At 57.7% G+C, this 21,050-nt stretch overlaps 7 protein-coding genes across 7 annotated transcripts; 4 read left to right on the top strand and 3 right to left on the bottom strand.

Annotated features, from left to right (window-relative positions):
* The first annotated feature begins 64 nt into the window (after positions 1–64).
* TRAVEDRAFT_168846 (CRAL/TRIO domain-containing protein) lies at positions 65–1,736 on the top strand. Its single transcript, XM_008041293.1, has 8 exons — positions 65–362; positions 421–440; positions 516–639; positions 696–856; positions 910–976; positions 1,032–1,056; positions 1,116–1,638; positions 1,692–1,736. The coding sequence occupies exons 1-7, from the start codon at positions 168–170 to the stop codon at positions 1,595–1,597; spliced, it is 1,074 nt and encodes a 357-aa protein (XP_008039484.1). The 5' UTR covers positions 65–167; the 3' UTR covers positions 1,598–1,638; positions 1,692–1,736.
* A 529-nt stretch (positions 1,737–2,265) lies between these two features.
* On the top strand, positions 2,266–4,031 carry TRAVEDRAFT_48264 (uncharacterized protein; the record flags this gene model as incomplete). Its single annotated transcript, XM_008041075.1, has 4 exons — positions 2,266–2,290; positions 2,341–3,435; positions 3,497–3,889; positions 3,949–4,031. The coding sequence occupies 4 exons, from the start codon at positions 2,266–2,268 to the stop codon at positions 4,029–4,031; spliced, it is 1,596 nt and encodes a 531-aa protein (XP_008039266.1).
* A 388-nt stretch (positions 4,032–4,419) lies between these two features.
* Positions 4,420–7,142, top strand: TRAVEDRAFT_65149 (uncharacterized protein). The gene is made up of 6 exons (XM_008041292.1): positions 4,420–4,482; positions 4,572–4,934; positions 4,988–5,068; positions 5,120–6,316; positions 6,382–6,768; positions 6,834–7,142. Exons 2-6 carry the CDS (start codon positions 4,643–4,645, stop codon positions 6,923–6,925), a joined length of 2,049 nt encoding a protein of 682 aa, XP_008039483.1. The 5' UTR covers positions 4,420–4,482; positions 4,572–4,642; the 3' UTR covers positions 6,926–7,142.
* A 423-nt stretch (positions 7,143–7,565) lies between these two features.
* On the bottom strand, positions 7,566–9,585 carry TRAVEDRAFT_20896 (uncharacterized protein; the record flags this gene model as incomplete). The annotated part of the gene is made up of 7 exons (XM_008040847.1): positions 7,566–7,636; positions 7,694–7,798; positions 7,904–8,101; positions 8,188–8,266; positions 8,325–8,387; positions 8,556–9,207; positions 9,269–9,585. The coding sequence occupies 7 exons, from the start codon at positions 9,583–9,585 to the stop codon at positions 7,566–7,568; spliced, it is 1,485 nt and encodes a 494-aa protein (XP_008039038.1).
* A 561-nt stretch (positions 9,586–10,146) lies between these two features.
* On the bottom strand, positions 10,147–10,432 carry TRAVEDRAFT_48261 (uncharacterized protein; the record flags this gene model as incomplete). The annotated part of the gene is made up of 3 exons (XM_008041074.1): positions 10,147–10,260; positions 10,317–10,355; positions 10,412–10,432. 3 exons carry the CDS (start codon positions 10,430–10,432, stop codon positions 10,147–10,149), a joined length of 174 nt encoding a protein of 57 aa, XP_008039265.1.
* A 1,406-nt stretch (positions 10,433–11,838) lies between these two features.
* TRAVEDRAFT_20895 (uncharacterized protein) lies at positions 11,839–15,978 on the top strand (the record flags this gene model as incomplete). The annotated part of the gene is made up of 14 exons (XM_008040846.1): positions 11,839–12,127; positions 12,187–12,267; positions 12,320–12,565; positions 12,595–13,377; positions 13,441–13,842; positions 13,905–13,985; positions 14,155–14,166; positions 14,515–14,691; positions 14,759–14,964; positions 15,023–15,216; positions 15,276–15,438; positions 15,476–15,603; positions 15,663–15,917; positions 15,948–15,978. 14 exons carry the CDS (start codon positions 11,839–11,841, stop codon positions 15,976–15,978), a joined length of 3,048 nt encoding a protein of 1,015 aa, XP_008039037.1.
* Positions 15,979–17,439: 1,461 nt separating this feature from the next.
* On the bottom strand, positions 17,440–18,054 carry TRAVEDRAFT_20894 (fungal hydrophobin; the record flags this gene model as incomplete). Its single annotated transcript, XM_008040845.1, has 4 exons — positions 17,440–17,450; positions 17,510–17,577; positions 17,640–17,841; positions 17,907–18,054. 4 exons carry the CDS (start codon positions 18,052–18,054, stop codon positions 17,440–17,442), a joined length of 429 nt encoding a protein of 142 aa, XP_008039036.1.
* Positions 18,055–21,050: the final 2,996 nt, after the last annotated feature.

Raw genomic sequence — 21,050 nt, 5'->3', positions numbered from 1 at the left:
CCGGTGACGCGACCCTGCGCGCGGACTCCTCCGACTCGGCGCGGCGCTCATCTGCCAAAATGTGCTTCCTGCTGCTTCGTGCCACCACTACTCTCTCGCCTTGCCACGACAGGCCGGCCTCTGCACGGTTCTTGTATACTCTGGACTAGAACTTGGCTCTGGATACCATGGCAGACACCATCTTCGAGGCTCGCCCGCCGCCCCATATACCCGTGGACCCCGCTGTGCTGCCTCCCCAGCTCACGCTTACAGACGCACAGCAGAAACTGTACGATGAGGTCTTGAAGCACTTTGAGAAGGCCGACTATGTGCTTCCTGGTGCGGAGAATGGAGCTTTGACAGAGCAGGAGAAGTTCTGGCTGGTATGTCGAGGCTACAGCGATGCATCTTGGGTCAGTGCATCTTACTCAATTACCCTAGTCTTGCGAGTGTCTTCTACGGTACGCAATCACGCGCTGGATAGAACATGCTGCCTCCCGTATCTCGAAGAAGCATGAGTGCTTACACTGTTTCAGGTTCCTTCGTGCCGTCAAATGGACGAGTGCACAGGCTGCGACCAAGCGGCTGGAGGAGACCTTGAAGTGGCGGCGCGAGTACGGTTTGTATGAGCTCATTACGGCGTCGTATGTTGAACCAGAGGTCAGCATTGTATCGTCTATAACGCGCCTCCCATTTTCTGATATGTATATTTACAGGCCCTCACCGGCAAGATGATGATTTGGGGGTACGACTCTGACAAGCGTCCAGCGATATACCTCCGCCCTAGCAAACAGAACACGGAGGAGAGCATTCGTCAAGTGCACTATGTTGTTTGGGCGCTGGAGCGTCTCACAGAGTTGATGGGTCCGGGCATAGAGTAAGTTATGCAATGTGTACATGTTGGGTCGATACTCACCCACAACCTCTTAGGACGCTCGCACTCATGGTAGACTTTGCTGACCGCGCGAAGAACCCTTCCCTTGGTCAGGCACGAACGGTATGTCAATCGCTCTCACAAATCGTGTAAGGCTAACTCATTGCTGCCGTACTAGGTGCTCAACATCCTTCAAACCCACTGTACGACCTCCTCCCGCGGCCTCTCACCCGCACTGCTTACACATATCCCTCTCCCGCAGACCCTGAACGGCTCGGCCGCGCGCTCGTCGTGAACGTGCCCTTCCTCGTGAACGCCTTCTTCAGGCTCATCACGCCCTTCATCGACCCGCTCACGCGCCCCAAGCTGCGCTTCAACCCGAACTGCCTCGCCGAGGGCCTCTTCCCGCCCGAAGAGCTCATTGCCGAGTGGGGCGGGTCCGCGCACGTCGAGTACAAGCACGAACGCTACTGGGAGCCGCTCGTGCGCATGTGCGCGGAAAGGAGAGAGCGCCTGTGGGAGAAGTGGCGCGAGGCGGGCGCGAAGGTGGGCGTGGGGGAGTGGGATGTGAAGTGTGCGCTGGAGCTGGAAGGCGCGAAGAAGGAAGTGTCTGCGCCTGTGGTTGTGGCTGCTGAAGTCGCGAAGGAAGAAGTGGCTGCGCTTGTAACTGCTGAGGTCGCGGAGGAACCTGAGGTTGCAAAGGAGCCCGAGGCGGCGGTTCCCTCTACCGCCGCGGCGGCCTAGAGGTTCGGACCTAGTGTTCACGAAGCGCAGAGGATATATAGGTATGTTCTCCAGTCAGTGACAAAGGCGCAAGTCTGTACTAATTCAGCTGCAGTAGAACGTCTATGGTGAACCACAGCCTTAATCAGTTTAACATTGCACCTCACATCTGAGATGAGCTCGCTTGGAGCTGCAAGCTCTTTCGCGAGGCCTATCCTGCAGTAGGTGCTGGGCCCGTCCGAGTACATCCAATATACTGGCGGCACGTGAGAGCGACTCCGAAGAGAGAAATAGAGGTACCGCGTTGAGACGCGTCACATCACCAGGCTGACACAAAAGCAGCAGTAGAGTTTCGCCCACACTTCTTCGACCTGCCTTGATCTTCTACCTCCAGGAGTCCCCCACTGCCTCTGTAAAACCGTTACGTACGCGACGAGACACCTAGGTGTGTATTGGGGAATCACTAGCTCGTGTCGACATACTGGTGAGTCGTTTTTTTGGCCCTACCCCCACGGCCTGGTCGCAGGCTGGGACGTGGGCGAGCGACTGTCCTGGCGTGTTTTTTTCTGACGATTTTCTTTCGTAGAATCCAAAAAACGCGTCCTTGTTATCGCCATACTTGGTACATCGCTTATTGTGCGGTATATGCGGATGCTTACTTTCGCAATCTGTGTACAGGGAGAGGGAAGATGAACCGGCGCAACGTTGGAAACTGTGCGTGCTACAGCTTTAGTGCCCTCTATGCGTGCTTATAATGCTCTTAGCTGGATTCGATGCGGAGCACGATGAGCAGCAGCCGAAGGAGTGGCCGGACACCGTCCATCCTCACCCCAAGACTACTCGCCTATCCCTGTTCCGCGAGAGCATCACGACCTCCGCTACAGACGCGACCCCGCTCGCACGCACGATCTACCAGGCACGCTGTGAAGTGGCAGCAGACACCGTGGCGTGTCCCCTCTCCGCCGCGATCTCCACCGATGCCTCTACGCTCGCAGTCGTTGGTGCAGGCGGGTGCAGTAACGGCAACTCTAACCTCACCATTTACTTCCTCGACGAACAGAAAGGCGCCGATGAAAACGGCAAGAAAGGGCAGAGTATCAGCGACTCAGGTGGATTTCGCTACATGGCACTCGATCCCGGTCTCGAGGACGGCGACGAAGTGGCGGTGGATACCGCGCACAAGCTCGCGCTCATCGCCGATAAAACTCGCATCAAGTCGTTCGCATGGAGCAGCGACGTCGCGTTCGGCGGCTGGACGCCCCCTCGCGGCGCCAATGTGCACACCATGAACAGCGGCAAGTACAGCGGACCCGTCGCCGCACTCCCCGGCGGTCGCATCGCGCGCGCTGGCTCTGCCGGAGTGGCGGTCTGGGACCTCGACACACTCGAGACGCACCAGGGCGGCAGGCGCGTTGGTCCTGGTAGCGTGAAAATCACCTTCGAGGACTCGTGCCGTGACGACGGCGGGAGCGGGACGGAACGTTCCACAGGCAGTCCCCCTTCCACGACCGTCGCGTTTGCGGAGGCAGGCTACTCACCTTCGGTGTGGCAGTTGCACACGCCGACCGGATATATGCTCTGTTCTGGGGGTGGCGGGTGCTACCTGCTCGACCTGGAGGGGGGCGGGAAGATCACAATCAGTTTTGAGGGTCGCTACGGTGGAAACGTCAACGCGTTCTCGACGAGCGCTGGGGACGCCAATATGTTCGTGACCGCGTGTGCGGACGGGTACGCGCGTTTGTACGATGTACGTCACCCGAAGCCGGTGGCGACGGTAGGCTCGAGTGGGTACGGCGAGGAACGCGAGGGACGCGAGTTATGCAGGGGAGCGGCGCTCGTCCACCCGGACGGTATTCCAGGTACGTCGTTTTGTCATTAGAGTTTGCCAGTAAACCCCTCTGACGGCGGTTCTCTGTGTAGCCGTTTTCACCGGAGGCGGCCAGAGCCAGAACGTCAAGATGTGGGACATCCGTGCGCACGCGCTCGTGTACGAGCTCGCGACGGGGAACACCGCCGTGCACACGCTCACGTGGGACGACCGCCGCTCTACGTTGTATGCGGGGACGGAGTGCGAGTACATGGACTACCGCGGAAACACGCGCGGCTACCGTGGCGCGCACCTCCCCCGCTGGGCCAGGGACCCTCCCGAGCCTGAGCACACGCCACCAGGTGAAGGAGACGAGGACTACGAGATGGACGACGACGACTACGATAGCGCGGAGGAGTCGGATGATGAGCACTTCTGGCCGAAGAAGGCGGCGCACAACGAGAAGGCTTTCGGGTATGCGTACGATGCAGGCGAGCACGTCTTTCGTGAGTCATGTGTCTGCGTTTCCAACCCGACATGAACTGATCAGGGGCGATTCTTGCAGTGCGCTACCAGTTCAAGGAAGATGCGGATCCGACAGTTGTTCCTCGGTACGGTCAGGTCTACATGGAACGCGGTGGTTGGTGAGAGGACGGACGACACAGGTGTGCGTACCTGCAAGACTCGCTGAAACTTGATGAACATAAAGGCTGTAATATTAACGCACGAAGGAAGTTGACCTTCGCGTTCGAGATGATTGCGCTGGGGGCTGGTCACTCCCGTGCTTGCGGTACTTGGTGTTGGCAACCCGCAAGCCTCATACCCGAAGCGCCCGAAGCGCCGGTGGCTCCAGAGAGAAAGATAGTCTTAGTCTAGAAGTGGTCTAGAAGATACCGCGTTAAGAGAACAAAGAGATGTGTCGCATCAACTGACTCGCACAAAAGCAGTAGTAAATCCCCAACAGCACTTCTTCGACCTACCTTGATCTTTCCCCCACAGGAGTCTCCTACTGCCCCCGCAGAAACGCTCGGTGCGCGTCAACACCCTCGGTGTGTATCAAAGGTTCAAGAGCCACTGAGTAGTCGACGTCAGCTCACCGGTCAGTCGAGGTTTTCGGCCTCACCTCCCACTGCCGCGGAGTGAACGCCTACAAGGAGAATCGGGTTGTTGCTTACGCGTTTTTTCTAGAGGAGTTCTGAAGACAAAGGCTCTTCTCATCCAACAACCACTTCTCACTGAGTACCGCGACTCCTTGTACCATGCCATCCTACCTGGAGCGCCTGGAGCGGCTTTCGGTAGATGTAGGCCAGGGAGCGAATGACGAACATGAAGCTTTCATCAAGCTACTGAAACGCATCATCGCAGTCGTTCGCGAGGCCGACAACGCGCACGCACCTGACCTACCGGAGATTGTCGAAAAGGCCGCAGAGATGTTCGACGAGGCTGTCTACTGGGCTTACTCTCTTGACGGCGGATTCGACTATCTCCCTTCGTTCGCAGACTCGTCGGAGAGTCCGCTATTAAAGGACTCCCATGTTATTACCCTACCCTGTACGTCTTTCCCCCCTATGATACATATAGGTGCTGATGCTAAGCGATCACAGGGGTTGGCGAAATACCTACTGAGATCTTACCTGTCCTCGAAACGATGACAGGCTTACTCTCCTCGATGCTCGGTGGCTTCAGTAAGTATCCCAGTTACAACACCCTACATTCTGCCCTTACAACGCTCCCAGATCCACTCCCCGGATTGATCAATTCCCAGCGGCCAAAGGCGTGGCCAGATACCCCTCATCCTCACCCCAAGACCACCCGTCTCTCACGGTTCCGCGAGGGCATCACGACATCCGTTACGGATGCCTCTCCACTGGCTCGTACGATCTATCAGGCGCGCTGCGAGGTTGCGGCGGAACCCATCTCGTGCCCCGTCTCCGCCGCGATCGCTGCCGATGCCTCTGCGCTCGCGCTCATCGGTGCAGGCGGGTATAAAGACCGTGATCCTATGTTGAGCATATTCCTCCTGGATGAACAGACTCCGGGTACTGTTCGAGTTGACAGAGAGGATGACGCGGAGGATGATGAGCAGGTCAGTGACGGGGTTGAGGACAATGATGATGAAGATGACGACGACTACGAGGATGAAGATGACGATGATGACGATGACGCCGGGGCAAGGATCTGCTCCTCTGACTCTGGGTTCCGCTACATGGCGCTCGAGCCCGGCCTGTCCGAGGTCGCATACCAGGTCGCGGTCGATACCCCAAACAGGCTCGCGCTGATCGCCGACACACACCGCATCAAGACCTTCTCATGGGGAGGCGACGTCGCGTTCGGCGGCTGGACACCCGCTCGCGGCGACAATGTGCACACCATGAACAGCAAGAAGTACGAGGGCCCCATCGCCGTGCTCCCAGGCGGCCGCATCGTGCGCGCCGGCAAGGGCGGCGCGGCGCTCTGGAACCTCAGCACGCTCGAGACGCACCGCGGCGGGCGGCGTGTCGGACGCGGGAAGTTCAAGGTCGAGGACTCATGGCGCGACGACGGCGGCGAGATCGAGCGGTCGACGGGCAGTGCCCCGAGCACGACTGTCAAGTTCGCCCAGAAGGGCCTCACTCCCGCGGGGTGGCATCTGCACGCGCCGAGCGGGCACCTACTGAGCGCGGAGAACTCGCACAGGTCGGAGAAGTATGGGTGCTACGCGCTCGACTTGGAGGCGGGCGGGAAGATCGCGTCGCGTTTTCTGGGCCATGGGGGGAACGTGAACGATTTTTCGACGAGCACTGGGGATGCGAATGCGTTCTTGACGGCGTGCGCGGACGGGTATGCGCGTTTGTATGACGTGCGGCACCCGCTCCCGGTCATGACGATCGATTCGGGCAAATCAAGCGAGTTCTGCGAGGCCGCGGCGCTCGTCCACCCGGATGGGATTCCCAGTACGTGCTTCCGCTCCCAACATCTCTCACCGATACTCCTCTGCTAACATGTGTTCTCTTTGTAGCCATTTTCACAGGGGGCTGCCGTTCCCAGAGCATCAAGACGTGGGACATCCGCGCGCGCGCGCTCGTGTACGAGCTTTCGACGGGGAACACCGCCGTGCACACGCTCGCGTGGGACGACCGCCGCGCGACACTGTATGCGGGCACGGAGTGCGACTACAGGGACCGCCTCGGGGGAACGTATGACTATCGCGGCGCGCACATCCCGCGGTGGGCGGAGCGGCACCCTGGGGAGCGTGGTGAGGCGGACGCGGACGCGGGCGGTGAGGCGGGGGCGGACGGGTACGACAGCGCGGAGGAATCGGATGGCGAACACTGCTGGCCGAAGCGGGCGCCGCATGACGAGAAGGCGTTCGGGTACGCGTACGACGCGGGGGATCATGTCTTTCGTGAGTGCCTTATCTACATTTTAGGTATTTTGGACGCGATCACTGAGCACGGCGGATGTATGCAGTGCGCTACCGGTTCAAGGAGGACGCGGACCCGACGGTGTTGCCTGAGTATGGCCAGGCTCGGGAGGAGTATGGATATGCCGGGGGTTGGTGAACGGATGGACTCGACGCAGGTATGCGCACCTCTGGCTCTGGCTCATTCAAGAACACACAAGCTGCAATATCACTGCGCGAGGCAAAGCGCCGTTCCTGACTTTCCTCTCGTTTGCTAGCGTCAGGCTGTGGTATTTCTTGTAATCTGTACTATGATGTAGTAACATTGTACTGTAACATACGCAGGGGCGACGACCCTGGCGTTGTATATATTATCGTGCTTCCGCCTGAATGCATGGATGAGTGGGCACCGGTCGGGTACGTGTATAGTCTGTTTGACGAGGCTCGGAACTTGAAGAACGTACTCGATGGGCGACGTTCATGCTGTGCAGCCCGTGAATTTGCCACAGGCCGTATAGACCTGTCGTGCGTCTGCTTGACTGCTTTGATGAAGAGGTCTCGGTCCGGTACAAGCTACAAGAGGACCGTGTATAGATTATTTGACAAAGCGGGTGGACGAGTAAGCGTCTGGAACGGGTACGTCCTGGTATACAGTCCTTCTATCTAGATCTACGTCTATGTGAACCACTGGCTGTACATCCTAATTATAACGATACTATATGCATGCCAGCTATTACAACCACTTTGAATGATAAACCACAATGCGAGTAGATTCCGTAGTGTGCGGTCCGTCGTAAGTATCACTTCCCGGATCGTGAACGTAAGTAACATAGTTCCTGGAAGGAGCCTGGGCCCCACCCAATATCATTGACTATAGCGGCCGGGTCGGTCAGATGGTAATTACGGTAGGCGTGTCGGCGCGACGTACCAAACGTGATTTCAGTCGGTGTAAGCACATAACTCATCAGAGGGATCTCCTGCGGTGGTTTGCTCTCTTCATATTCCCGAGTAATCTGGTTGTGAGTCGTCGGAGCTTATTGCCAGGTTGTACAATACGTTGGTCTATTATCGCCGATTTGGACGTAACAAGTCAGCATGAGCAGTCTTTCACTTCCAATCATGCAATAATCATACATACTTTGCAAAGTATTCTTGTGCGTAGAAAGCAACGGGTCCTCCACCCGGGATGAAGCACTGGCGTCAGACATGGGGGACGACCCTGCAGAGGTACCGGAGGTAGATGATGCGGAAGCGGCGTCTGGTTCCCTGAGCTCAGGAATAACGTTCGCATCGTCGGTAGGATTCCCTTCCAGAGCACCGTGCGCGTCTGGCGTCACTGATTTGTTTTCAGAAAGAACGCCGACTTGTCCGCAGTAACATGAGCACGTGTACAACACCGGAGGTAAAGGACTAGACACATACTGCCGTTCTTCACGACAACCTTCACTCCTGATCTCCGAAGTACGTTCTTGACGTCCTGCTGATGAGATTCTGTCGCGCTCTGTAGTTCGTGAATTTGTCAAGCTAGGAAAATGCTGAAAGAGGCTAAGGCGACGTACTTGAATTTTATAGAACATGGCTACATCTCGATCCGATGCAAACGCTACGTTCGCGTCTGAATGCTATAGAAGGGGGTAAGAGACACCGTACCGCACGAGGAGGGCGGCGGGATGAAGACGCACTTGAAGTATGTAGTCCATGATTTGCTCCACGATACACCCACGCTAATTGGAAGGAGAGTATACAGCATCAGCGCCCCTCCCTGTACGACCGTGTTTTTGATGCCTAACCTCAGGCCGGTCTGCGTTGTGGTGCGCCCATTCGTCCGCAGACGAAGGAATCTCGGCCACAGGGGCAGTTGAATCGCCACCCGAGGGGTCGTCATCCGGCAGCTCGTGTGGCCCCGCCGTGGCACGCATCACCTTTGGTACGAAAAACGGCCTCTTCATAGTGTAATAATTCATGAAAATGCACTGATCCGCTTTCCATACGGTTGACAGCAGCGCAGAGATCACTGTAGATACCCAGGGAATGGCAAACACACGCTTTGGGGGACCGCGGCGCTCGTGGAGGGTTGACTGGTGTTTGGATTTGCCCAGTGAGAACGAGAGTTTGAAAGGGAAAAGTCCGCTGGTGGAGACGCGCAGTTCTCCGCGCGAGGCCTTGGTTTCGTATACCGCCTCCGCCCAGACAGTCGTCATGGTGCAGCCGGAGACAAAAATGATTTCGGCCTCCTTCGGGGCCTTGGTACCCAACTTTTCCTTCGCGAAGGTATGCCAGCTCGCCATATGCTGTAAAATGTATTCCTGGATGGCAGACTCGCAGTTGACGTTGAGGCTCTCCCTGTGTCCCGGTTGCTTCAATATGAGCAGGGCTCCGCTTCCTTCGGTGCAGCTGTACTGGGTCCCACCCGAAACGCTGGCTTGCGGTAAAGTTTGGGAGCTATATGATAGATCAGTCGCATGCCACTGTCAAATATGCAGGTGGGAAATAAGGGACTTACTCAATGCCGCCCGTTATACTCGCATTTATTGTCTGGAGTCCCGTGCTCATCAGCGTTGTGGGTGGAATAGTCTGGTGGTCAAATGCGTTGAGCGGAAGTTGGAAGGGCGTGTAGCCGTGAGGCTCTCCGCGCACATTGCGGGGGTTGCCCGCTGGGTCCATGCTGTTGAAGAGGAACTGAAAGCGGCCTTCGTATAGGTAACCGACGTCGCCAACGTGTACTGCTCCGAACTGGTCGGAAGGCTCCGGAAACCACATTGGGCGGCCCCAATCCGGGGAAGCGAGACGTTGAGCGTAGATCTCCCATACCCGGCTCATAGCAGAGGTGCGAGGGGGGTAACGGGGAATTTGCGAGGGACAACGGAGCCACTGTGCGCGAAAGAGCTTGAAGTAGCACCCTGAGGACCGCACATGGCTCCGAATCGAAACTTTACTCACCAAGACAGAACCTAATCCGTTGCTCGGGAAGAACTAGCGGTGTAAGACGTGCCAGAGCTTATGTGCGTCGTACACTGCCCCCGATGAGACATGTCCTGCAGCAGGCTATGCGTGACAGGGCTAGATTAAATGAACGTAACTCGTTCGATATAGTGGGGAGTGTGGTTTCCAGGAACCATCATGTGTCTATAGCACAGGTCACCTAAGCCCAACCTGGATGTTGATTTACGATTGTGAGCAGCAGTCCAAATTCGTCAGAATAGCACCCACCCCGATTGACCGGACACCGTGCCCAGTGCCCTGAATTCAAGCTCTGCCCGCCATCACATAGGCTACGAGGCTAGTACGCCCTGCCAAATGCTGTCTATCTTTGCACTTGAAGCGCTGCAGGTCCCCTGGATCGTTCAGCATCATGGTTATCCCCTGTGCATCGCATCTACGTCAACTTGTCTGGACGAACAAAGTGAGCAAGACGCGGGGGCGCGATGTCGCGCGTTGGTTGGTGGCGAGAGATCCCGGGTGCCACTGGACGAGGAAGTTGTCTTTGAACGCGTCCTGATAGGAGGAGTGAGTGATCGTGCAGAAACGCTGCTGCAATGTGACGAACATACTCGATGGGCGACCTTCATGCTGTGCAAAAAGGCGAGCGCCTTCATGACCAAACCCATCAGCAAAAGTGCGATGCGCTATGTCATCCGGAGCGTACCTCTAGGCACTGCAGCACCATGTCGATAACATCGCCCACCGAGTTCGCGGCCCACGAGCCATGCGTCCATCATGCTGATCCCAACCCTGGAGAATATCCCGAAAGTGATGTCTTCCAGTTCGAAGAGCTCGAAGAGCGGGATAACATGGTTTGGGGTCGCTTGGCTGCAAGGCCCCCGCGCCATGTACTTGAGTACTTCTAGTTGGCTCTGTCCCTCAAAGCCAACACATATAATGTGAATTATCACATCCCGGCCATCTACCGCTCGTACTGCACGCAGAATCGCGTTCTGGGAAGCATAGCCAATGTCTGAGGTGCTATCACCGCAAATTGAGCACCCACTGGACAGTCTATTTCCGAGAGTAACTTAAAATGACTGCCCTCTCGCCATCCGAGATGCAGGGGCGTGAAGGCAAAGTCATTACAGGTGGACTTTGAGTATCGCGGCGGCCCTACGTAGGTCAGGTCAATAGGGCGCCACAGAGTGTACCCACGCTCCTTGAAGAAGTCCCGCAGTCCTTGCCACAGGCGGGTCGCCCGATCTTCCGTCGCCACCTAGAGGAAACCACTCCTCGATCGTTCGGGGCATCTACGATATTAGTCAGGCTCGTGAATGCACAACTTCGATCACGAGTGAAAGGACGTACTTGCGAGCGCAAGGATGGACGTGTTCGGCCCGCCGGGCGCTGACGTTGAGTCTCGGGCAAGGCGGATGTCGATGGGAACTCGAGGAGGGGGGACGCCACCATAGAACCATTCGCGGCAGTGGCAGCAAATATAACAATGGCTGTCCAGAGCGAGGTTCTGCTGGATGCAAGCAAGTTGCGTAACACCATTATCGTTCAAACCATAGTGCCAGTGTCAAGGCTTGTGGCCACAGTCTGATAGTGATAGAGAAAGAAGCAGAGGAAATGGTTAGCTAGCGACATGCCGGCGCAGGCTGGCTTCCAGGTGAGTCGATCAGCCCCTTGTGCACTACGTCCTCGAGGATAGTTGGGAGTTCCGAGTAACCCAACAAAGCGCTCGTTTCCGCTGCGCACGATCTCCTTAGCGCTCTATGCCACGCGTCTTGACGCGTCGCATCACGCTGTGACTGACGCGTTAGCGCCCCATTAACCAGTCGCTAGTCCTCTCGAAGGCTTCGCTCCTTCACGCGTCTCACTAGTGCTCTTGACATAGACTTGCCACTACGATTAAAACGCTACTTCGGAGAATACCCACGCGCAAAGCTCGTCTTCGGGTAGGCATCCATTGAACGGTGTTCGCTCGGGGCTAGGAAAGCAGTGAGTGATAGAGCTTGTTCAAATGCTATGGTGTCTGCGAACAGCGGACGAGGAAGACTAATTTGACTATCGTCAGCCCAGTAAACGCTACAAGTCCTCTTCTTAACCCTCCTCAAAACTCTCCGTATCCGGTTCTTCGTCCACATGCGCTACCTACAGCACTTGGACCGGCTTGCGCGGCACATCGGCGAAAAAGACTATGAAGACCACAAAGTTTTCCTGGAGCTGCTCAAGAAGATGGCCTCAATCGTGCATAAAGCAGAAAACGCGAATGCGCCCGACCTGCCGCAGATCATCGAAAGGGCGGCAGAGATCTTCGACGAAGCCGTCAACTGGGCCTACGGAACCCAAGGCGACTACGATTTTCTCCCTTCGTATGCGCACTGCCTCGACAGTGAGCTCATGAAGGACTCCCGCGTGATCAACCTACCTGGTACGTCGTATTTTTGCGCGATATCATTGTAAATACTAACTTTCGCACCGTGTACATAGGTGGGAAGCAGATGTCTATGGACGTTCTAGCGCTATATGACGAGGCGAAACATCTCATCCATGCCCTCGGTCCCCCAAACCGTGCGTTTCACACTTGCAATTCCCTAAATGTAACTCAAAACTTCACCATTAGCTGCGTTCGAAGCGGCAATCGATGCCCAGCGGCCTAAGCCGTGGCCGGAGAGCCCTCACCCTCACCCCAAAACCACCCGGCTGTCGCGGTTCCGCGACGGTATCACGTCGTCCGCCACGGATGCCACCCCGCTCGCGCGCACAATCTACCAGGCGCGCTGCGAGGTCGCGGCAGACAACGTTACGACCCCCGTCTCCGCTGCGATCTCGGCAGACTGCTCTGCGCTCGCGCTCGTCGGCGCAGGCGGTTGGATGAACCGGCTGCTGCAAACGCAGACGACGACCAGGATGAGGACGGGGAGGAGATCCGCTCCTACGGCGGGTTCCGCCGCATGGCGCTCGAGCCCGGGCTCGCCGACGTCGCGCACGACATCGCGATGGACAATACGCACCGGCTCGCGCTCATCGCGGACTCGGACCGCATCAAGACCTTCGCGTGGGGCGGCGACGTCGCGTTCGGCGGCTGGACGCCCGCGCGGGGCACGAACGTGCACACGATGGACAGCGACGGGTACGACGGGCCCGTCGCCGTTCTTCCGGGCGGGCGTATCGTGCGGGCGGGCAGGGGTGGGGCCGCCATCTGGAATGTCGACGGGCTCGCGACGCACGAGGGCGGGCGGCGTGTCGGCCGGAAGCTCAACCTCGATGGCGTGTGGCGCGACCACGACAACGACGAGATCGAGCGCTCGACGGGGAGCAAGCCCAGCACGACCGTCGCATTCGCGCAGACGGGCCTGAGGCCCGCGGTGTGGCACCACCACGCCCCTACGGGACACATGCTTAGTGCAGAGAGCTCAGAGAAGTCGAAGAAGTACGGGAGCTACGCGCTTGACCTGGAGGCGGGCGGCAAGATCGCGGCGCGCTTCCTGGGGCATGGCGGGAACGTGACCGCGTTCTCGACGAGCGCCGGGGACGCGAACGTGTTCCTGACTGGGTGCGCGGACGGGTATGCGCGGCTGTACGACGTGCGGCACCCGCTGCCCGTCATGACGATCGACTCGGGGAGGTCCCATGAGTTCTGCGTGGCGGTGGAGTTCGTCCATCCGGACGGCATTCCTAGTATGTTTCCCCCCGTGTCGCCGTCTTCATTGATACATTGTCTGACGCGCGTTTTTGCTGCAGCCGTGTTCACTGGAGGCGACCACTACCAGAACGTCATGACGTGGGACGTCCGCGCCCGCGCGCTCGTGTACGAGCTCGCGACGGGGAACACCGCCGTGCGCACGCTCACGTGGGACGCGCGCCACACGACGCTGTATGCGGGCACGGAGAACGAGTACATGGACCGCCATGGGAACACGTACGACTACCGCGGGGCGCGCATCGCCCCGTGGGCGTATCAGACTCCGCTGGAGCCCCGGGTGCGCAGGGAAGATGGCGAGGACGATGATATGGACGATGAGGAGGATGAGGGGGAGGATAGCGACGATGATTGGGACGAACACGAGCAGTGTTGGCCGAAGCGGGCGGCGCATGATGAGAAGGCGTTTGGGTATGCGTACGATGCGGGCGAGCATGTCTTCCGTGAGTATCCATTCTGCGTTTCGGGCGTCATCGGGGCGGGCACTGACTTAGACGGTTTGCAGTGCGCTACAAGTTCAAGGAAGACGCAGATCCGACTGTGCTGCCCGAGTATGGCCAGGCTCAGATGGAACGGGATGAGTATCGTTGGTGATAGAACCCAAATGCGCGTATGGACTGACGGATATGATGGCTGCAACACGAACGTACGAAAGGGCGCTCTCCCTTACGTTTATTCGCATGCCGGCGTCCTGCTGTATACTTTTGGACATTTACTGTTCTGTATTATAATCGAATTGTATGCACGGGCAACAGTCTCAGTTAGTGGTACGTGGAGCGTCATGTCTTTGCCTTATGTCGACATTGACCAAGTAACCCGCAGTCTGCCTGTGTCTATCCTAGCCTGCAAACAAAAATTATCTTCTCGAGGGGGGAGGAAGATCACACGCCGTGAGGTACAACGTGGGTGTCGCATGTCCTTTGCTTCGTATGCAGATATGACTCCTCGTTTAGAATCCATCGATAGGGTCCGGCTGCATAGCTGTCCGTCTCTCACTCCCTCGTGCTCTGAGCCCCCTCCCCAGTCGCTGCATATCTACACTGCCCGGCTGGAAATGGGATCACTGTCCACCCCAAAGTCATTGAGAAATCTGAAATCTGTACCGGACCCGCCAGGTCGAGATCTTACCTTGAAGGCCGTCTTGGTTGCGAGCACGACTGGTCAGCCATTCGAAGACGTCAAATACTACGCTTTCTCGCGACGGACTTCAGATAGGTCGCGGGCATATGGGCCCATGCCGCTTCTTGCGAACAATGCGCTGCTCCAGCGGGTCCTGTCTCCCTCCAGCAATGGTGCGTTCGGATTGGCTAGATGATATCTGGAACGTCGTGCAAACTGAACTCGACTGTCGCGTACTAGCGCTAGTGTCCGCTGACCCCAGCGACGGCTTTGCCGAGAGCCGTGTTACAAATCTGGACGATTCGTATCCCTCAGGCCACCCTTCCTTCACTGAAGAATACGGGTACACGTCCGACAGCGACTTCGAAGAGGATGATACCCAAGCCAACTTAGAAGATACCCACGAAAGATTGCATCCAACCAACGGAGACGCACAGTCTACTAGGGTATATACTTTATCTTTCATTTGTACGTTAAGTCATAGTAGCTCATGTCAGCTCGCAGGTCCCAGCACTAGCGTCGCCTGTAGCTAATGAGGGCAGGAAAGAAGAACCGCAAGTGAACCTCGCCAAACACCCCGAAGACCATCCCAGCGGAGAACAGGCACGTCCTAGCTCGAGCGAGCTCGCCCGCCCAGACGGAATACGTCAGACGAGATTAGGGCGTGTGGTCTTCCTCGACGACATCGCATACAAGACGTAAGCTCGCGCTTCTGATGCCTGATTCTTTATCACAACCCTGTGTTCCTTCCTTTCAGATGGCAGGCGTTTATAATCTACGCATACTTCGGACAAGCGTCGCTACAGTTCGCATCCCTAAAGTCTGAAACTCAGAATGAGCCCCCGGCTACAGCGCCGAAGCCAGGAGGGATCCCCTCGGCACAGTGCTCGCCCAAATCCATGTATCGTTTGGCAGAGAAAGTGAGCGTCCTGAACATTCTCTCTATTACTGGTACAGCTGGTGATACTGACCGGGATATCGCAGTATGGCATCGCTTCACTCGAAAGGGTTGCTTTGAATGCGATCATGAAAAAGCTGACTATGAAGAATATATTGCCGGAGGTCTTCTCAAACTTCACTTCACTGTGAGTAGATAATGAAGCAGACCATGAGTTAGCTCAGCGCTCTGATCACGCTGAGCCAGATACCCCGCGGTCAAGAAGGAGGAAGAGAAGTACCTGCATGCATGGATTCACCACGAATCCGTGAAATCTCGCATTGCGTTCTACGTTGGCGAGCTAGAAAAGGGTCGCCTTCCGGATGGCTCGGCGGAGATAGTCACCAGGCTCCTTCACGCCGCGCTGGTACCTCAAACCACGCGCGGGGCGTTCGGCGTGAGCCCACCCACGGTGAAACCCGCCCTCGAGACTGAGGAGCTCACCATGGTCTGTCCCGGCGGGTGCGTTTCGCGTCATCAGTTCTGTTATAGTTGTGGTTCAGCCCTCGTCGCGGAGAAGTAGGGTGGACTTCTCAGTGCCGTTGGACCAGTGTTGGGTTTCTCGATTCTGACGTTTAGGGTGCTGTTATATAATTAATCGTATGCATCCGGTCGGTGATACGTGGAATGTCATGAGTTTGCCTTCTGTCGACATAGACGTATCAGCACGTCGAGTGCCTCCACTGGTATGATGCCCTATGTCCAGTGGTGTACAGTTGACGCTAGTACGCCGTCGTCGCCCTGGACACTGACATTTGCACGACGCAGTGACAGAACGCGGCGTGTGCGCGGAGGTAGGGCGGGGTCGAAAGCGATAGGCCCTCATGCGCGCCGCGTTTACGCTGTCCAGAGAACGCCGTGAAAGCACCTGCGAGTGGAGTCGGGAGCTTGATTCCATGACTGTAATCCTGCAAATAGAACATAAGTGTATAGTCAAAGGGACACCGACGGAGGAGCGGCTTTTACGTGGTCTCATGCTGGGATCGTCGCTGGCTGAAAATACACGTACGTATGGACGAGGAGAGCGCCACTACGACTCGGGCATTGTTCGACGAGGCGAAGAACGTGCTCTCCAGAAAAATCAGAGAGATCCTCGAGGCCGAATCGGCCAAAGACGATGTAATGGCTGGGGGCACTTCTAGACGAGCAGATGGTAATTCAGTACTTGTTTTGATTAGGCGGACATACCAACGCTCTTAATCGATGATCAGGCTGGCAGGAATATCCACAGATGGTAGGCAGTATGGTGGTGGCAGTGGAAAGCGGCGGTCAGCGCCCGCTAGGGCTTTCTGCCTGCTTTCGGCCTCGAGCGTCCCGTAGAAGACGCTGTGTACGGCATCCGTAATGCAACGTTCAGCTAGAAGTCGTCCTCACGAAAGGAAAGGAAAGGGCGCCACCCAGACGTCGCAGATCGTGGTCAAAGTTGCGGACGAAGGTCCGTTTGCGGAACCTTGCCCACCTTTTCCACCGAGCGTGACGCAGTCACATTATATCCGACTCCCACCTTGGACGGGCAGGAAAGAGTAGTCGACGCGGAACTCCTGGGAAGAAGATGAGACACGTTCCTGGCGCGATAGTATCCCCTGCTTTCACCGCATGGCATGACATCGTTCAAGCTATGTATAACTCTATCTCCCGACTCCACAGATATTTTTAAAGGACTGACGCACTCAATACCCTGTCACTCGGTCCAATGAAGCTGCTGAAGCCGCATCGAGAGAACGAGGCAAGCCATTGACGTTGCTCAAACCGCATAGATCATCTAGTACCCTACGAAGTAGTGTATACAACAGCTCGTCACAGTATTTAAGAACCCAACGGCGAGACGAAACGTAGATAGTCCACAACGCCGCGGCGCCGGATCGGGCCGGCACACTCTGGTTTCTGGAGGGAATCTCGGGCTCAGGACACAAAGAGGGTCAAAAGCGAAAGCGAGGGCGGAGTAATAGTGTATCGCGAAAACAGAGCGGAGCAGTTGGACGGCTCAAAGAATGACTGGAGGAATGGTCAGTGACAGTGACAGACGGCGTCTGGAGGCTCGATGGGGGACTTACTGGGGATACATCCGATGGAGATGAGCCCGCCGTGCGAGTTGTTCTCGCAGCAGACGGCGTTCGCGGAGCTGTATGGCGGGGGTTCGTGAGCATGCATGCGCGACGGGAAGGCAGGAGATTGTGTACTGACCAGCTTCCGGCACCGATCCCAATGACGGAGAGCGGCGAGCAGGTGATGCCAACCACGACATCGGGGCCGAGCACGATGCCGAGCAGCCCGAGGATGAGCGACGCGACAGGGTTGCTGGCCTTCTCGACGGAGTTGCAGCACTGGACGGGGCCAGTCGAGCAAGTGGGAGGCGGCTTCGCGGACGGCTTCGGTTTGTTCGCAGCTACAAATAGAACATTGAATGATCAGAGAATGGTCCAATCACCAGTGGCACCTAGCAAGACTCACCATCCCGCGCGCTGGGCTTGTAGAGGCGCGTCGGCGAGCGCGGCGGCAGGCCGCGCGCAAGACGCTCCGCGTTCGTCCCGAGGCTGGCCGCCTGGACGGTCGCGACGATGAACGCGAAGAGGAACAGCGCAAGCGTGCAGTACTTCATGGCGACGGGCGGGGGAGGGGTAGGCGGCCGCAAGGGAGGCGAGGGGGGGCGGGACAGGTGTCGGCGGCGGGCGAACGAACGGGCAGCGCTGTCTGGGGGAGCAAAAAGTGACGGGCAGCGGCGCGAGCCCATATATACTCTGCGGGGGCATGATGAACGGGCCGTCGACACGTTCTGGACGGCCTATCCGGCTGCGCCGCGCACGTCTCGATGCGCGCGTGTCACAGACGCGACGCGCTCGCGAGCTGCATCGCGCGGGCGATGCGATCTGGCGAAGTGGTTCGCGCCTCGCAATCGCCGTGCGGCCGCGCGGGGCTGGGGCAAGACGCGCCGGGCGGGGGGAGAGCGATGTGAAGTGTCGATGGACGGCTGGGCGGTGGGGCTAACGGCGACACCAAGGCGGCGACGCATGACGGGAGTGTGACGGGCGCAGGGCACGCTGCACTCGGACGGGCACGACACCGCTTTCGCGCGTCCTCGGCTCAACGGCGCTGCGCCTGGAACGCACCCATCGTTCGAGGGATCGAAAGATTACGGTGGGAAGCGATGGAGAGAGTTATGGAAGACCAGAAGGCCGCTCACCTCCCTCGGAGCGCGCGCACCCGCGGCTTTGCCCTCCTCTGCGATTTGACAGATCATCAGGGTGAGGTGTCCTCGATATCGCGTACCTTGTTTTACACACCCGTACGTCCCGGATCGCACCAAGATCTCATGCGGACGACGTCCGGCATACCGTACTTACTTGCAGAAGGAGGTTCTTCGGGGTTTATTATGTCCGCATATAAAACTGCGCCTATGTAGTCAGCTCTTGGTCATCGGAAGGACGTTTTCTATGCCGTCAAAGAGAAGGTGTTTCAGAGAACAAGACCCATGCAAATCCGCCACTGCTGGCGGCTGCTGGAGCTGGTGGGAGGAAAGAAAGAAACCATAAAGCCCGATCAGGAAAGGTCGAGTTCTTTGCATATTGGGCGCCTACCTTACAATTCGCCGTTCTCTCACGTCCACATCCCCGACGTTTATACGTCCCATCGCAATTTGGCTCCTTATCCTCGCCGACCTCAGCGGATCCTACGCGAACACGCAATCGATGGCGTGCCAGATGTATATGGCCTTTGTGCGGTTGTGCCAAGATTAAATTTCATCTCGGGACGACAAACGGAGTCGAAAATATCGACAGCTGCAGCTCCGGCTCGGATGGGGGCACGCCGCTAGAGGGTCAGCCATATCACCTTCCCACTCTCTGTGCGCCCAACGTCAGCTTCTGTCTGTCGATATCGTCCTAGGATGCATTTCGTTGATTGACCAGAGCCACAGGCTATGACCACCATCTACCATCTATCTCAACAAGATGCCATCCATCGCAACTGGAACTGGCAGCTCACGTACTGCGGCTATGCGTCCCACTTCTTCTCAGGCAACGCGCTCTGCACCAGCGTGCACCCTGGTCTTCTACCGCGCACACGGCCCTTCTGCCGCTCTCCCGCCCTCTGGTTCGGTGATTAGCACGCCAACGCCCTTCGCAGACGCCTTCGCCCAGCTTCTCCCGCCTTGGCCATTCTCACCGTGCTCGTCTAGACCGCCCACTCTGCTCTTCCTCCAACGCCCGCCCGTACGTACTCTACGCTCGTCGCCTGCATTGACGTCCGCTTCGCTGCACGCCTCCCCGTACGGCCGCTCACTGGCCCACGCCGGCCGTCGAGGCCTATCGCGAGCAGACTCGTCTCGCCCGCCCGCGACTGCGCGCCGTACGCGTCTTCCTTGCACGCTCCCAATGTGCCTCGTCCTTCTAGCCTCCGAAGCCGCAATCCCCGTCCTCGCCCCGCCCGCAGCTGCAGGCGAACACCTCGAGCGAATACGGACGGTGCCTGGCGGCGCGGGCCACCGGCGTCCCCGGAGGCGAGCAGGGTGACGTGGATCGGGGCATGTCGCAGTGCGCACCCTCTGCGGCGGTCACATCTGCGCTGCTCCGCGCCCATCGCAATCGGCGCTCTCGGTGCGTGCACTCGCCTGCCGAGCTGGGATGGCCCGAGTAGTGGCGGTCCCCGGGAGGATTGGGATCACGAGAACTGCGGCGTGCGCTGCGAGCGGGATTGGTGATCAGGTACTCCCGCTGATAGCATAGCAGGTGCACGGCGGGGTGAGTGCGGCTGCTCTGCGACATACGGGTGGCGTGCTCACACGCGTAGGGCGCGGTTTGGCCTGAGCGATGGGCATGAGGATCTGCACCCGCCGACGCCAAGTCTCGGGCAAGCACTGGGCTCGCCGTGGTTAGGGAGCCTCGCCCGTCGATGTACAGCGGTCATAGGCAGGTTATATCTGTGAAGCCTCGCTGACTCCTGCATGACAGGCACCGGCGATGGAGTCGCGAGTACGTGCCCGTCTTGCGGCCGCACCGCCTTAAGTACGATGGGGTGGGCGACCGGCGGCTTGAAAGCTTTAATGTGCCTCGAAGAAGCGTTCAGCATCGATTGTGCCGGGCCCGAGCTCCATGCAGGCACTCTGCAGGTGGCATGCGAAGCGTCACGAGTTCGCCGTGCTCGTGTCTAGGAGCTCATTGAGCGCGTCATCTCGGACCGACTCGCGTTCTAACGGCACAAGTCACCGACAGCTATAGCGTCGTCACTGTTGATGTATCCGGTGAGTGGAATGAAAACGATGACATCCTGATGATTCAGCCAGATATCGCGCTCCTGGCTTGATAGCCCTTATGCTGACTCTTATCATAGATCCTGCGTTGTACCTCGCTAACGTAGCAAGCCCAGGGCCATTGCAACAGTACATCCCTCTACCTCTTAGGTCAGCAAGTTGCTATCTTTCCGTGACGATCTGCTACTCATCACGACAGTCATCCGAAGAGTTCAGTGAATCTCTGACGAAGTATACAACAACGTACTCTGCAGTAATCCGCCACCCAACTCTTGTTGGCATACACAGATATATCGACCGTCTATATTGATCCACCTCGCCTGACCCACGTGCCGAGCGGTAATGAGGTG

Source organism: Trametes versicolor, assembly GCF_000271585.1.
Source record: "Trametes versicolor FP-101664 SS1 unplaced genomic scaffold TRAVEscaffold_7, whole genome shotgun sequence".
NCBI lineage: Eukaryota > Fungi > Basidiomycota > Agaricomycetes > Polyporales > Polyporaceae > Trametes > Trametes versicolor.
The sequence above is the reverse complement of the archived record's forward strand: the minus strand, read 5'-3'. Positions and strand labels throughout refer to the sequence as shown.